The 16,984-nt window shown below is 44.6% G+C and overlaps 1 protein-coding gene across 1 annotated transcript; it reads right to left on the bottom strand.

Annotated features, from left to right (window-relative positions):
- Positions 1–362: 362 nt before the first annotated feature.
- Positions 363–16,101, bottom strand: mybpc2a (myosin binding protein Ca). Its single transcript, XM_088317243.1, has 27 exons — positions 16,083–16,101; positions 15,140–15,223; positions 14,899–15,047; positions 14,187–14,304; positions 13,977–14,025; positions 11,084–11,140; positions 10,808–10,983; positions 10,605–10,737; positions 9,645–9,769; positions 9,205–9,310; positions 8,970–9,139; positions 7,923–8,088; positions 6,211–6,317; positions 6,103–6,132; positions 5,521–5,660; positions 5,286–5,445; positions 5,067–5,171; positions 4,806–4,994; positions 4,557–4,691; positions 3,759–3,926; positions 3,598–3,686; positions 2,562–2,757; positions 2,098–2,237; positions 1,832–1,991; positions 1,407–1,543; positions 1,154–1,340; positions 363–391 (listed from the first exon to the last, which is right to left on the bottom strand). Exons 3-27 carry the CDS (start codon positions 15,001–15,003, stop codon positions 363–365), a joined length of 3,177 nt encoding a protein of 1,058 aa, XP_088173369.1. The 5' UTR covers positions 15,004–15,047; positions 15,140–15,223; positions 16,083–16,101.
- Between the last annotated feature and the right edge of the window lie 883 nt (positions 16,102–16,984).

The following is a 16,984-nucleotide window of genomic DNA, read 5'->3' as shown; positions in this document are numbered from 1 at the left end:
TAGCTTATAAGAAAAAAAGTGGTGGGAAGCAAGCAAGTACAAATCCAAGACTCCCTTGACTTCAAAATTGGAGCAAGTTACATGTTGCGCATTTCAATAACTTTCTTACAAAAGTCTGTTAGCTTAATGGTAACACACAATGCAAACTGGCATATACAGGCTAACGAAATTAGCATCAACGTCGTGGTGTCATGCCTCTTCAAGCAACGGGTATCTGAACACAAAAAGTGCAGCAACACATGAAGACAGGCAATACTAGAAAGAAAGACGACGGCAGCAGATGTACTTGAAGAAGTTTATATTCAAACAAAGATGTGAAACTAACAGTTGCCGGCGCGTGAAATCACAGTCGGGTCACTTTCTCATTTCTTCACCTCTTTCTCCTTGACCACTGTGGAAGAAAAATGACGACCATGATGATGTCACAGCGAAGAAGGAAGCAAGTGTTTGATGATGTCAAAAAGCAAAGCTCAAGCTGCTATTTAATACTCAAAATCACATTGGCTCTATTATTGGGATGAGCAATGAAAAATGTGAGTGTGATTTTCCACAGTGCAGCTAAGCTAATCATTTTCAAAATTTTACAACAACTTTTTGCAACCTATCAAAATTTTAAAAATATATATGAACAAAGCATTCAAACAAAAAATGTTTTCAATATTTCTTTTAAATTGATTTTTATTTTCATATGCCTCTAAAATTAAATTTACACCACCCAGTACTTAAAAATGTATAATTAAAATGCTTAAATCAATAAATAAATATATAAAATCAACCCATCCAAAAAAATAAAACAGTCTTTACGATAAAATGTGAAGGAAGAAGAAATTAAAAACAAATTTGTAAAAAATTAAATGACTTTAGAAGAATTGAATGCATTTAAATGCATTTTAAATAAAAACAAATGACCTCTAAAGCAAAAATGTAAAGCAAAAAAAAGCTTACACAGAATTTGACATCAACTGTAAGTACAAACATTAAATATTTTTTTCGATTTCGAAAGAATTTTATTAAATGTCTAAAAAAGCTTTTTAATTTAGACATTTTAAAATTAAAGTAAAACATTGACCTCATATGAATTTAAAAATAATCAAAACACTTTGGGGAGGAGTTGTTAAAAAAAATAAAAATAAAAATAAATCTCAAGTCTTACCTCGAACCTCCAGCTTGCACTCCACCTCGTCCTCGCCGAGCGCGTTGACGGCCTTGCAGGAGTAGCGGCCGCCGTCGTACGGGCTGGGTTTGCGGATGTTCAGCGTCAGCACGCCTTGGTTGTTCTGCATCAGGAATTTGGGATCTTCGCCGATGATCATCTTGTTCTTCATCCAGATGATTTTGGGCTGCGGCGGGAAGACACGCGGGACTTGAGCCAATGCCAATATGCGGCGTCTGAGGCGCGCACGTACCTTGGGGTGTCCGCGGACGGCGCAGCTGATGGCCGTGGTGTAGCCCGCCACCACACTCCGATCCACTAGGGGCGCTGTGAACTTGGGGGAAGCGCTCTGGTCTTTCTCTTTGAAGGGTGGAGGGTTGTAGTCCAAACCTGGAGGAAGTCAGGCAATGGTACAACAATTTCATAAATTGGTGTTCTTGTGTGTGTTGTTTTTTTGCAGAGTTTTTACTTTCTAACAGTGAAAGTGTTCACTTGCTCACTTTGTGAAAATTAGATCGCTATTTTCCAATCTGAACCAGAAGACGACGTGAAAAAAAAAAAAATCAAGATTTTTTTTTTTAAATATATATAGCAACAAAGTCATGTCTGTATTTGTATCGATCAGGTCCCGTCATCATTTTCCACTTGAGCATTTCCAACGCATGACGTTTGACTCACCCGTCTTGCAGATGAGCGCCGTGTTGCTGCTGATGCCGGGCTGCTCAGAAAGGCCGCACACGTTCTCGCTGAAGACTCGGAAGGAGTACTCGTTGCCCATGACCAGGTCGGACACGGTGCAGTTGGCCCGGCGGTTGTGCTCGTACACGGTGAACCAATCCTGCCGTGATTGGAGACACATTAACACAAATTTTTTTTTTTTAAGAACTAGAAGAATTGGTGGAGTAGGCGGCAGTTGCCAGTCCAACATGGCTGCCGCGGCCCACCTTGGTCTTCATGTCGGCCTTCTGAATGGTGTAGCCGATAATCTCGGCATTGCCGTCGTCTTTGGGCGGCTCCCACTCCAGCGAGGCGTTGAAGCCCCAAACGTCGGTGACGCGCACCTCCACGGGCGGGCCCGGCTTTTCTACATCAACAAACACACGACAGCCATCATGTACTTTTTTTTTTTTTCGCAAGATGATTACAGAGCGGGGGGGATCTGGCGCATCATCCTCTCATTAGCGCAACCTTCTCAAGCGTCAAGTATGAAACCTAATCCCGGTCTACACACAAATAATCCTGTGGCGTAATCCCGCTGACCTGTGAAGAGATGAGGAATGAGCCGGCGGTCAGGATTAAAGCCCGTCTTTGATGACTTGGAGAATGAGGAGTTGCGATCACGCGTTTGAAGACGCTCGCGCTCATCCGCCGCCGCGTTTCCGACACGCGTGACGAAGCGGCGACTCACCAACGACCTGGATGCGGATGTCGGCGCGGTCCTCCATGTTCTCGATCTGCACGGCCAGCGTGTACGTGCCCGAGTGGAGCCTCTCGGCCGAGCGGATGAAGAGGATGGAGTCCACTTCGCTGGTGCGCGTCCCCACGCTGCGGTCTTCCAGGACTTTGCCGTTTTTGTACCAGTTGGCCACCGGGCGAGGTTTACCCTAAAAAGATCCAAGGTCAAAGATTCGCCATTTTTTTTTATGTCTCTCTATTCTACCTTTTTTCACATTATTTCAATGTCATCATCATCAAGCCCAAAAGCCAAAAGCTCCATCTGGGCTGAAAGCCAAAAATTCTTCAGTGCATTTGGCACATTTGGAAAAAGAAAAGAAAAAGACGTGAAATCAAATATTAAAATGGGCAAGTCAGCAGTTCTAAATCTGCCAGTCGTTTCTTCACCGCCACTTGACCTACTTCGTGCCAACGCACTGATTTTTTTTTTTTTTTTTTTTTAAGGGGGGTGAGGTATTTTTGGCTACAGAGTCTACTTTTAAATCACAGCAAAACATGTTTTGTGAGACTTAAGAACAAGATGAAAACAGGAGGTTACTAGAAAAGATACCCTCCCAGAACCTTAACTGCAACCCGACTTCAAACGACTCAAAGCAGATTTTTTATTTTTATTCTTTTTTTATTTTATGTCGTTAGCGTGACTTAGCCAGGTAAGACCGTTTGCAAATCGGGCCTGGCTACAGACAGAATAAAAACAAAGCCGAGTAAAGGCCAACACATGCAACACACTGTAAAATGTGACGCCGTTTCAAATTTACATAATACATTACATCATAGCAAGTTGAATAAAAGTTCCATGAGCAGAATAAATGAAGTGGCTTTTATTAACTCAATCACTACTAGCCAAAAAAAAAAAAAAAAACGTGTTTTGCCGTCAATGGTAGTGAACGAGTTAATTGGGGCAGAAGAAAACGAAAAACGTCAGCGGGCTCTGGCCAGTGAGCGTTTTCGAGCTAAACATGGCGATGACATTTGAGAGGCAGGCTGACCTGGAAGGGGATGACCAAATTGACCTTCGCGCCGACGACCTTTACCAGTTTGGTTCGCAGCTGGCGCGGCAAGCGGATCTTTGGATGTTCTGCAGACGAAAGATTCATTTTGATTTTTTACGTTTTTTATCTTCACTGGACGGCGACGTCGCTCGTCTGACCCATGATCTCTCGGATGGTGACGGGTTGGGAGAGCATGGCGGGCGGGCTGCGTCCGGCGATGTTGACGGCCACCACCCTGAACAGCATCTTCTCCCCCACCGGGAGATCTTTGACCCTGTACTGGTTCTTCTCCACCGGCTCCTTGTTGGCTTGCACCCACTGGTCACCTGAAGGCGATTGCGAGGCTGCTTAGCTCATTCATGCGCGTGCTTTTTTTCCCCAACTTGAGGAACAAATGCTGATCCCAACACATTTTGATGAATTATTTATTTTTTTTCTAATTTCAATTTCAGACTCAAGTCAGTTCGAGTTCAAAGTAAGCATGGTGAAGCAGCATTTAGCCGTTATGCTGCACACAAATGGAATAAGCTCCCAACTTTTCTTTTTTTTTTCCTCACACCTTTGACAATTCTCGTCCAAACAATTTAAAATCTTTTTTTTTTTCTTTTAGCTATTTTAATAAACCATTTTTATTTCTTTTTTAAATGTTTTAAGTTTTCGCTTTAAGTGTTGCCTTGCCTTCACTCAATCAGCTATTCTGTTTCGAATCTAATCAGCGCTAACCATTAATTATTATTGAGGTACATTTTCTTACTTTATGACCCCCATTTTCATTTTATCTCTCCCTCAATAAAGCTTCATGTTGGGGATTACGGCCTCATTTAGCGTGAACTGATCGCCTTCTATTTGACAAGTTGCACACTAACAATGCAGTCTTCGGCTCCTCACGCTTTCGTAGAGAATATCGTCCCCCCCCCCCATTGAATGCCTTTTAGGGTCAAGTGCGCCCAACTTACTTCCTTCTTTGCAGTACTCGATGATGTAACCGTCAATGCCGCCCGGTCCCACTTTCTCCGGAGGAAGCCACCGGAGAGCGCAGGCGGAGTCGGTCACGTCCTCCACCGAGAGGCGAGTGGGCTCGCTGGTGGGAGCTGGCGGGAGACAAAAGTTTTTTTTTCGCATTTGCTGCGTTTATGTAGCGCGTGGATCGGCTCTATTGCGTCAACGTGACTTGGAGGAGTGAACAATCGAGGTCGCCGGCGCACCGATGGGCATGAAGGGCTTGGAGTTGAAGCTGGGCTGCGAGATGCCGATGCCGTTGACGGCGAACACCCGCATTTCGTAAAGGACGCCCTCGATCATCTTCTTGGCCTCGTACGTTGTGGACTCGTACACGTCAAAGTTGAGTTTGGTCCACCTGGACGAGCCGATCTTCTTCCTCTCCATCAGGTAACCTGATCAAGACGTCACAATGTGAGGCGGTGTTGGGTGCCAAGATTTTCTTTTCTTTGATTTTTTTTTTCCACCTTTAACGGGCACGCCGCCGTCAAACGCGGGAGGCTCCCAAATGATGGTGGCGCTGTTCTCGCCCACCGAAGTGCATTTGACGTTCTCGGGGGGGTCGGGCACATCTGGCGCGCCGACGAGCAGGCAGCGCACGTACAAAAGACAGAATGTTGGATTGTGTCAGGTGATCCAATTAACTGACGTAACTTATCAACGTAAAAAGGTGGCGTCCGACTAACCGACGACTTTGACAAAGACCTCGGCCTTATCCTCTCCGGCAGGGTTGCTGACGGTGAGCGAGTAGAAGCCTTCGTCGCCCTTCTCCGCCCCCTGGATGACGAAGCTGCTCAGGGTCTTCCTGGTCTCCACGCGGACCCTCCCTTCCGCCTCGCTCACCATCTACGGCGCAAGTCCATAAAACCAGACCCGTACTCGGACACCACACGAGTGGCCACCCGCCCCCTCCGCGCTCACCTGGTCGCCCTTCATCCAGCAGACCACGGGCGGGGGATCCCCCGAGATCTCAACGTCGAAGCGGAGTTTGTTCCCGGCCACCACCGTGATGGTGTTCTGGCTCCCGGTCCCGCTCGTGTCCAAGTGGATCTTGGGGGGGTCTGTCATGTGACAACGGACTCGACTGAATGCTACCGTAATAATCCGCTCATTTCTGCTTGACAATAATACATGATGCTGTTAAAAAAATAATCACTTATAGGAAGGTAATCAAAGCATTACTACTGAATAAAAACAGACAATTCTTTTGATACTTGTATATTATTGCTGTAATTAATACTCAATAGTTATGGAATGATCCATGAATTGTGACCGACGTGTACGAAATGAATCCAATATTTAATCATTGTAATCAAGAAATTCCTGCATATTGGTATAAGAACATGGTAGTTATAACTGATTAATACCTGTGTAATAACCTAGTAATTACTACGGAATACTTTAACAACTGAATAGTAATAAAATTATCAAATACTCAATTACTCATACTACGATAAAACTTTGTTAACTACAAATAAAGTTACATAAGTATGAGGGACTCACCTTGTCTGGGAACATAATCAATCTTGATTTCTGCAAGAAAAGAACACATGAGTCAGCTCACATTTGCCAAGAATAATAAGACTTCAAAACGATAATTTGCTGGCTCACCCAAGAAGTTGAGCTTGGCCGACAGGGAGAGCGCGTAGCCGTCGGGCACGAAGGTATAATCTCCCACGTCGGCGGGCTTCACGTCGCTGATCGTCAGCTTGTGTGTCCTGGAGACATGGCACCGTTACCATGGAGACCGCAGTCACTGCTCGAGCGGCAATTAAGCCACAGAGCCGAGACGTTCTTCTGCTGCTTTTTTTCCCCGGCAACAAAATCAGCCCAAATGATTTTCACCTTGCATGACCGCTGTCGCCTTGGCGTGTCTGCGACGGCGGCATCACGCAGAGAAGTCGACGACCCTGCGGGGGTCTTTCTGCATGTGCTCTTATCTGTGTGTGTTTGTGCGTTAAGAGGCTGCATTTTTGCAGATTGCTGCCCAAAAATGGGTCAAATGCAAAGAGAATCATTCGTCCGATGTTTAGAGAGAGACATTACTGTGGCCCAACCGCCGATATTCATAAGTTGTCTTTTTCCCTACCGGTGCGACGCGTGTGACTCAGATGCTTTCCAGCGGGACGCCGATGCCTTGCAGTGCATCTCAGATTCGTTCAAGAGCGACCGTGATACCCATCACAGCCCCTCCGCTATCTTCCGGTGTGATTAGCGCGACTCACGATAGCTTCCAGGGCTACACCAAGACCTTGCAGCATGACTAATGCGACTCTGATTCCTTCCAGTGTGACGCCCGCACCTTCTAGTGCACCTCAATGACGCTCTAGTGCTGCTCAGATACTTTCCAGGGCGATTCGGATACCTTCCAGTGTGACTCAGACAACCTTGCAGTGCAACTAGTGCAGCTAAGATACTGGATGATATAGCGCAACTCAATTACCTTCCAGTGCGACTGATAAATTAAGATTGGACTCAGATACCTCCGAGTGTACTCGTTACCTTCAAGTGTGACTCAGCCACCTTCCGTTGTGGTTTAGTTACTTTCCAGGGCAACTCCGATCCTTTCCAGTGCGACTGAGACCTTCCAATTGGACTCAATTAAGTTCCAGTGTCACTCAGTTGCCTTCAAGTGTGACTCAGATGCCTTTATGTGTGACTTGTAACCTTCCAGTCCACCTGAAATGACTTCCAGCATGACACAGTTACCCTCTAGTGCAACACTTAACTGCCTCTGGCAATCAGTTTCCTTCCATTGTGATTCATTTTACCTTCAATTTTGATTCAGTTTCCTTCCAGTACGTTTCAGTTACCTTCCAGTGCAAACCAGTTAAGTTCCAGAACGACTGAGACTTTCCAATTGGACATTTATCTTCCAGTGCCACTCAGTCGCCTTCAAGTGTGACTCAGATACCTTTTGGCGTGACTTGTAACCTTCCAGTACAGCTGAAATGACTTACAGCATGACACAGTTACTGCCTGTGGGAATCAGTTTCCTTCCATTGTGATTCATTTACCTTCAACTGTGATTCAGTTACCTTCAAGTGCGATTCAGTTACCTTCAAGTGTAACTCTTAACTGCATTTGGGAAACAGTTTCCTTCCATTGTGATTCATTTACCTTCAATTATGATTCAGTTTCCTTCAAGTGTGATTCAGTTACCATCCAGTGCGACTCTAACTGCCAGTAAGACTATTTCCTTCCATTGTGATTAATTTACCTTCAATGACATTTCAATGCGACTCAGACACCTTCCAGTGTGACCTCAATAATAACAATACCTTTCAAATTGACAGCCGCCTTCTATTGCGATGCGACTCTACCTTCCAATGTGTGTCATCCTGATGCGCTCGCTGGGCTGCACCTCCACGCCGTCCTTGAACCACTTGCCCGTCACCTTCTCGTCAGACACCTCGCACTTGAACACGGCCTGCTCGCTGGCCTTCACCGTCAGGTCGGCGATGCTTTGCAGGACCTGCAGTTCCTTGTCTGCACGCAAAAAAAAAAAAAATGCAACGCAAATTCGTCCTTCGCTTTCCGAACACGACAAACTTTCCTTTTTCTTGCAATGCTGGAGGAACACTGCAGAGATTCAGCAGCGTAGCGAGGAAGCCAAAGCCGCGACCCTGTCATCAGTTTCGGCCGTGTAGAGCAAATTACCCTGACGGATAACGCCACGATAGAATTGAGCGGTATTAATTACGGCGGTAACTAATTGATGAGCTTCCACGCTTGTCCGAATGGAAAACCTCAACACGTCGCGACGACTAAGCTAATTGAAATACCTGTCAGCAAACTCCCAAAGACGCTGACAGCCAATTAATTTGCGTCTCGGCCCCCACGTCGGCTTTCACTTTGGTTTCATGGACAATTTGATGCGCTATTTTTGTTTGGCATTGAGTACCGCGGAACACTAGCCGCTTGATTCTCATCTTTACTGAAAAGTAGATGTGCGAGTCAGTCACATATGTGCGAATTATAAATAAGACTCGGGTCAAAAACTTGCGCTTTCAAGGAAGACCCAAGTTCCCGTGACAGAAATCAAGCTAATCAAGTCGAGTTTCCAACAAGTTTTTTTTTTTCCTTTGAGAGATGCGGCTCGTAAGCAACCGCGGGAAAAAAAAATACAGTTGCTGACTTCGCCGAGCTGCGAATGAAAAACGGAGAGCCTGAATCCAGTTTTGAGGCTCTATCCATTATTTTGCGCTCTTATTATTTGTAACGGAACCGTAAAAACATGTCACGGATGTCAAGGAAGAAGCCTGCACTTCAGTCGCTTTCGGACGTGCTTGATGTGTGGCGGGCCTGAGCGAAGAAAATCGCAAGTCGTCAAAATGATCAGCAAATAACGTACGGAGCCAAAGGCTAACCTTCCACTTCCAGCTCGGCTTTGGATTCCCCGCCGTTGGTCAAGGCAAAATAGGTGCCGATGTCCTCCTTGGTGACGTCGTTTATGACCAAAATGTGCTTCTTGCCGTCCTTCTTGAATCGGTACCTAGAAGCCGCGCTCTCTTTGGTCAGCTCCACGCCGTCTTTCATCCTGAAGACAAACGCGGACCGGTTGAGGATCCTTGCCGTCACCCAAAAAAAAAAACGGTCGCTCACCATTTGACATGCGCCCCTTCCTCGGAGACCTCCACCTCGAACTCCACCTTCTCTCCCACCACCGTGTGGACGTCGTCCAGAAGCTTGGTGATGGTCACCGGAGGCTCTAGCGGACGGTCAAACAGATTACTACATGCGAGTATTTTTGGAGAGGCAAATTACTCCGACACTCAAAGGCCGCACGCATTTCAATTAGCGGCTGTTGATGGATTTAGGCATCGAAATAGAAAATCCATCGATGCGTTTTTTTGAATCACATGCTTGCGTTGTTCAAGTGGCCGAACGATGACGCATTCGCTCACTTGTGCTGCACAAACGCAGCTGAATTTAGTCGTGATAAACGCAAATGTTTGATTTATTTCAATTGCATTATTTGTGCATTTTAATTATTTGTAATCGCATATGATTCGATTGTGATCAATCGGCACTGCGTCAGCTACCTTTGACGAAGACCTCGGTGAAGCATTTGTCTTCGCCCACCACACACTCGTAGGCCGCGTCGTCCGACAGGTTGCACTTGTTGATGGTGAGCGTGCGCCGGTTGCCCACGCTCTCGAACACGTACCTGCCGCACAAAGACCAACGCCGAACCGTGACGTCACGGGGAACACAGCGGAGCGCGCCACGTTGCCGCGGCGACGCAGTTTACCTTATATACAGAAAACCGGGCGACAATTGTTTGGAGCAAGGCTGATATTTTGAGCAGCCAATCAGCAAGGGAAATGTAAAATATTAATTTTAAGATGGCATTATGGTTATATTTTTCCTCACTACTTTTTAAATATGTACGGTGCTGCGTTTTTGGATGTTTTAAAATTTTGTACACGTAAAGACAAAATTAATTTACATACAATATTTCATTTACGTACTACTAGTGATTCATTTCCTGCTTTTTTTTTTTTATAAATTATTTTATGGAAATACTTTTTTTTCAGTAAAAATGCTTGACAATGCCAATTTAAGTAAAATGTCCTGGAATTTATTTATCTACTATTTTAAAGTAATGAAATAAATTTTAATAATTAATTTCCTTTTTTTACAATTATTTTAATTAAATCTAACAAATTTAATTTTTTTTTGTATAAATTAGTTTCAACAATTTTTATAGTGAACAATAAAGTCTGTTATTTTATTATTAATGTATCAAAATCTATAATCTTTAGAATTTGAATACGGTTACACCAAAATTCTACATTTTAAACCCTGAAAAAAACAAATAAAAATAAATAAATAAATAAAAAATTCCAACCTATCCATCATTAGATTGTGCACTCAACATAATGACCTCTAAATGGTGAATTTTCTTTTCAGTTGGAGTTCTCTCTTCCTGCCATCTTTCGTCTTTGCTGATTGGCTGTAAGACAATCGTAACGATGACGATGCTGATGCCGCCTGCTCACTTGGCCGACGGTTTGATCTCCTGTCCGTTTTTGAGCCACTTGATGGGTGCGTTGGGGTCGGCCACCTCCACGCTCAGCTGGATCTTGCGGCCCTTGTCCACCGAGTAGGCGGGCTCCAGCTTCTTCAGGAAGGCTGCGGGCGCAACACCCGGTTAGACCGCCGCCACCTCGTCTGTCGCCGCCTCGGCCCCACCCCGCCTCACCGTCGCTCTTCTTGGGCTCCACCGTCTTCATCTTCTTCAGCCTCGTCAGCATGCCGCGAAGGTCGGTGATGCCGTACTCGAAGGCGATCTTCTCGTAGTCGCACGGCTTGGCCGCCTTCAGGATGTCCCACACGTCCACCTCCTTGCTCGTGGCCTGCTGCTGCTTCTTCTTCGCCCTGACGAGGCGAGCGAGCGGCGTGGAGGGCAATCGGGTCAGCTGCCGGCGGGCGAGGTAAAAAAAAAAAAAAAAAAAAAAAACGGATTTGCCGGATGTACCTATTTTTGAGCAGGGCGCTGAAGTCCAGGTCGCCGGCATCCTCGCCTGCGTCGCCACTGTGTGAAAAGAACATTTATGACGAACCGCACCGCTTGCCCACCTTGCACTACTCGCAAAAGCACAAAAGTGTCTGTCGCGACATTTTTCCTTGCAGTTTTTGTTTGTTTTGAATTTTTTTTTTTTTTTTTCACCGCTCGCCCGCCTTGCACACACCCCCTTGCTCTACTTGCAAACTTGTACAGGAAAGATGCTTGAATTCACATTTTCTTGGAAGTTTGCTTTTTTTGGTTTTGTCTGGTTTTTTTCAGTTCTCTTCTTTAAAGCGTGACATTATTTATTTACACTAAATTTATTCCTCATTGCTTGGCCGCTTTGCACACCCACTTGCTCCACTCACAAAATTTTTTACAAAGATGACGGATTGCACCAACAAACTACCACAAGTGTCTTTTTCTCTGTAATTTTCTTCTTTTAAAAAAAAAAAAATCGATTTATTTCGGCTCAACTTTCTGAATCACGACTTGCAATCATTTTAAACACCGACTTGCGCTGCTTGTGAAACGAGAACGATGCCTGGAGATCCATCCGATCGAAACACCTTAAACCGTTTTTGAATGTCACATTTGTTTGGCACTCGATTTCTTTCTTGTTCTCGCTTTTTAAACATCTACTTACGCTCAACTTGTTTTCCTCACCGCTCACCTCCCTCAAAAACACCCACTTCCTCTACTTGCGAAGCGGCTCGCAGCAAACCATTTAACCGGCTGCTCATCAGTCACCATCGTGCAAGGTGACAAGTGCATACCGTTCAGTTTTGTTTTGTTAAACGCTGTTTGTTTTACCACCCCGGTAGCCTCAGAGGACCCAAAAAAAAAAAACCTCAATGGCGATATAAATTCCGAGCCTCTCTTGTGCCTGCACGGATGAGCGCTCCGCTCAAGGATAACACGCGCACTTGATGGTGGTGGTATAATCCCGGAAGGAAGGCAAACCCTCCCCGGGGAACGATAATAACCTCGTCGACGGGACGCGCCAGCTCGGCGGTCGGCTGAGCGTGAAAACGTCGGCGCGGCCTACTGTACTTGAAGGCCTGTGGGAACCTCAGATAACCTTCGTGCGAGGAGGAGGGCAGAGCGGCCGCTTGACTAAGCTGAGGATGGCAAGCAATTAAAAGTATTTCGTCAACTTATTAGCCACATTATTGGACGCCAGGGTGATATTTTAGGCATTGTGCTTACTAATCCATGAGCCTTTTTATTTATTTATTTTTTTAAGCCTGGGGCATTGTACAGACTCTGGTTGACCCGCGTGTCTTGATTTAGGCTCTCATGGAAGCTCCTTAGTTTGTCAAACAATGTTTTGAAGCTTTTTATTTTTGTTTATTCTGTGACACAAACGCCAAAAATGCAGCATCTTCAACAAGGGGCTGGGAAGAGACAATTACAAGTTACGAGAGCAGCAACTGACAATTGTTTTTTTAAATCAATTAATCGGTTGATTATTTTTTCAATTCATTGATAAATCAAAAAAAAAAAAATTCCAACCCTTTCTTAAAAAGAGGACATTATTTAGAATTGTACAGAAAAGTGACTAGTTTGATCTATAAGCTGTCAGAAAACGGGCAAAAATCTTGATGTCGTTTTCCAAAGTAAAAACAAGTAAGAGGCGGAAAGAAATCGAGGCTGAATCCCAATTTTGATAACTTGGCAAAGTTTTTTTATTTTTTTATTCCTTCCCAACTGAGGCAAGGTCGATTGTTTCAGATGTCATATTTCAATTTCTTGAGACGGTGAATTTTTACTGCGCAGTTAATTGCTATGAAATAAGTCTGATTTTTTTTAATTGAACGACCATAATAAATCAATTTCCACCAATATTCAGATTTTCTAAAGATGTGCCTGTATTTCTATATATAATCTTATGACGTACACACCAAAATTCTCTGAGCAGCATCAGTCACGTTTAACCTTGCAGGCTAATAAATCTGACTTCCAAGCAACCTTTCGCTTTCCATTTCCTCCTCCTCCTCCTCTTGGCGTTTAGCGATATGAGGTCTGTGCAAATGATGTCTCCGCCATCGCGTCCGCGGCTCAATATCGCGCTGTCGCTTCACATGCTGCGCTTCTCGTCTTCAACGAGACGCGCTAACGAGGACGGGAAACGAGAACGAGAAACGTGCAGATTACTGATACCGGGACGCCTGCTGAAGGTGGTGAAGCTGATTTAGCAACGCGACGTAAACGTGACCCGAGAGCTCACAGCTGAAGCTAAAACTCGAAAGCCACTTCACATACTGTATATACAGCGGTGCCTTGAGACGGGTTTAACGCTTCATAAATCACAAAAATATGACTGTGAACTCAATATGTGATGGACTTGTATGATGACATACACAACAAATTGATGGATACGTTTGGAAATCAGAAGCTAGTAAATTGCACAACTATTTTGCAATTCATTTTAAAAGGGACGACTGGTTAAAAAAAAAAAAAAAAAAAAAAAAAAAAAAATCACCATACCTGATATCTGTCGTTACATTTGAAGATAATTTGCAAGAAACACAAAGTCGACACATCATTTGCCTTCACGGGCCACATAAAATGATGTCACGGGCCAGATCTGGCCCCCGGGTCTTAGGTTTGACACCTGTGCATTAATGTCATCATGTGACATGTCTACGATTGGACGAGTGCGTCAGCAATCTGCCGGGAACTAGCTTACTTTGTCCCAAATGACTGAAAGAACCGCATTTGGGTTTTGGACGGGACTTTTACGAGACGGATTATTTCGATCCATGTGTGAGGTTTCAAGTGCGTTACACCATGAACACACGAGTGACAGACAAATAGATAGAGCCTGCATGAGATGGACGGATGGACGTCGGGCACTCACGATCGCTTGAAGGCCTCCAAAATGTTGTCCTGCTGCTGCTCTTCCACAGCTGGAAGCAAAACAGAAGAAATTAGAAAAGCGCCAAAAAAGAGACTCATGACCTCGGGAAATGACGGAATAAAACGCGCACGCGGTTATTATCTGACAAAGTTGGTTAGGCAGCGGAAGCGGCCGGATGGAAGGCGACGGTAAGGCGATGAAGCGACGCACCCTGCACGGAGACCTCAAAGGTGCAGCTGTCGCACTTGTCCTTGGAGGTCACCTCGCAGCGGTAGCCGCCCGCGTCGCCGTCCACCACTTTCACGATACGCATCTCGTACGTGTAGATCTGGAAAACAAAACAAACCAGTTTGAAGTCAGACGGACGGATTCTCGCCTCACGGTCAAAGTCAAGATGCTGGCAAGCTAAACAATTCATAGTTGGGAAAACTATTGGAGTTTTAAAATGAGGCCATTTGGAGATGCGGGGGGGGAAAAAAATAATAAAAATAATTCCTGCTTTTATTCGGGTAATAAAGCCCTAGTTTTCCTATGATTCAATTTTCGTCCGAGCATTTTGTAAATTGTATTTAAAAGGTTCAATTGACTACCTAGAGCAGGGGTGGGCAAACTTTTTGATTGGCGGGCCACGATGGGTTCTAAAATTTGACAAAGGGGCCGGACCAGGAGCAGATGGATGGAGTGTTTTGGTAACCTCACCTCATCGGATAAAAAATATATATATACACATTTAATTTTGAAAGCAAAACAAAAGCATTACAACAAAATATTTGTATTTCAAAAATAAAAATTTTTTTTTCAAGTTCGGCGGGCCGGATTAAAATGTTTAACGGGCCGCATGTGGCCCCCGGGCCGTAGGTTGCCCACGCCTGACCTGGAGGAAACTACCGAGCAAACGATCCACGTCATGCGTTTTTCCGACCTTTGTGTTCCTGTCGTAAGTCTCCTTGAACTGCAGATGCTTGCCCGCTTTGCTGCCCAGGTCAAGCCACTTGCCCTTCAACCACTTCATGGTGGGCTTCCTCATCAGGGAGGACGAGTCCACTTTGGCCAAGAACGTCACATCCTGGCCTGCTCACACAACACGCATCAATCCATCAAACCACACTCGGTATATTTGACAACACTTAAAAAGAAAAGTGATTTTGAGCTTTTGTCCAGACCTTTGATGGCGGTGGCGCTCTCCGGCTTGAGCGCAAACAGGCCAGTCAGCTCGAACGGCTGAGGGTCCTCGCCTGCTGCGACCTCTGCCAGGGTGACAAACAAACATACGTTACGGCTTCAACAAAGAAAATTCCATTGAAGTCATACAAGTTGATTGTGCAGTCCTAATTCTCATTTATCTTTCTTTTTGGACTACCAGATTAAGATTCAATCATCATGTGGTATTAGCGACTGATGCTATCGCTAACGCTACAAGATGGCGGCTAAAGAGTCGTTCTAGGTGAAACAGCCAACGATAATTCCATTCAAAATTGATTAGGTGACTAGCGTGAGAGCACCCAACATTTGGCAAGTGTCCACGCTCAAATTGAACAACAACAAAAATCATCATTGTACATTGAGGGGGTACAATGTGTTGTCAGTGATAGCTCTTGAAGGTTTTTTCTTTTGACCTTGAGCCCCAACGATTAGTCCTGTGGGATACAGTCAGTGGGGATTGTATCAAAAAAGAAACCAAAAAAAAACAAAACACCAACTGCTATTTTAAACTTTTGAGACATGCAGTCAAGCATACAGAACAGTTAATTAACTAAAAGGCTCATTTGAGGACAATTGACCACAATGAGGGACGACTCAAATCAACCTTTCAAGAAGGGATGTCAAACTCATTTTTAATTGCGGGCCTCATGCTCGTTATGGTTTTTCACTGAGGAAAATCCACTGTGACTGTGAAGCCATATAAATGTATGCCTTTATATTGTCACATACAAAAGAAATTGATGGAAAACTACTTTTGAAATCAGAAGCCAGTAAAAAAATAAATAAAAAAATGTCCGATCAAAAATTCGGGAGATCTTTTAAAGGAGTTCTCAAATGTTATTAAAAGTGAAGACAATTTGCGTGTGCGTGATGGTGTTTTGTTGTTGGCCGACGCCATCTTACCGTCGCTTGGCTCAGAGTTTGCTGAGTGAGAGGAAACATGGATGCCAATGAGGCGTGGCAGCAGCGGGAGGAAAACATTTGGTGACAAACACAAACACGAGCAAGAAAGCGCGAAGGAAGCCAGCGAGACTTACCTGAGTTCGACTGAACGTCAGCGGATGGACGACAGGCAAAAGCGAACATTTTCACATCGCATTTTGTTAGCCGACAGTATCAATGGCAACTTTTAAATGAATTTCACATTATCAACAAAAAAGAGCAACTGCTAATCTTTAACCCCTAATCCGAACACGGACCGCAAACCCGACCGACCCAGTCCCCTCTAAAATTTATGCTTGAGTTTTATGTAATGCAAACACATACCCACACACACACGCACAACCGCACTCCATTTGATCACAAGTGACTTTCAAGTTTTACTTCAAGCTCCCTGAAAGTCAAACAATCGTCATTCGGAACACATTTGTAGGAAAAAATACACCCCAAAAAAATCCCACCAAATGAAACAAAGTCACATGTCACGAATGCAAATATCACAAAGGAAAAAAAAAAGGCACATTTATGGCGTGTATGCATATGCAGTGTGTGCGTGTGTGTGCGTGTGTAAGCGTGTGTGTGTTTTCCTAATGGCGAGGGCCAAGTAGATGAATGTTTCATGTGTCCTTCAGCTACCTTTGTGGAAGTCTGCAGTCCGGGCCTTTGATCACTTTAGTACTAAACTTAAAAAGATCTGGAGGGGAATTTTGCATTAAAGCAAAGTATTTCTGGAAATCTCTTCTTTTTTTTTTTTGTATTCCCCTTCTTACCCTTTTGCCACCAAAATGTTTTATTCCTGGCATCTGACAATAGCAGTGGGGCGCGTGTGAATACGCGCGCGCGTGTGCGTGTGTGTGTGTGTGTGT

Source organism: Idiotropiscis lumnitzeri, chromosome 15, assembly GCF_059441095.1.
Source record: "Idiotropiscis lumnitzeri isolate Australia: NSW breed Sydney's pygmy pipehorse chromosome 15, RoL_Ilum_1.0, whole genome shotgun sequence".
Taxonomy (NCBI): Eukaryota; Metazoa; Chordata; class Actinopteri; order Syngnathiformes; family Syngnathidae; genus Idiotropiscis; species Idiotropiscis lumnitzeri.
This window is presented reverse-complemented; position numbering and strand designations above follow the sequence as displayed.

Coding starts and splice junctions, on each gene's coding strand:
- mybpc2a (XM_088317243.1), bottom strand. CDS start 15,003: ATGAGGAAGCCCACCATGAAGTGGTTGAAGGGCAAGTGGCTTGACCTG. Junction 2,238..2,561: donor CATCCGCATCCAGGTCGTTG/GTGAGTCGCCGC, acceptor TTGTTGATGTAG/AAAAGCCGGGCCCGCCCGTG. Junction 1,992..2,097: donor AGGCCGACATGAAGACCAAG/GTGGGCCGCGGC, acceptor CAATCACGGCAG/GATTGGTTCACCGTGTACGA.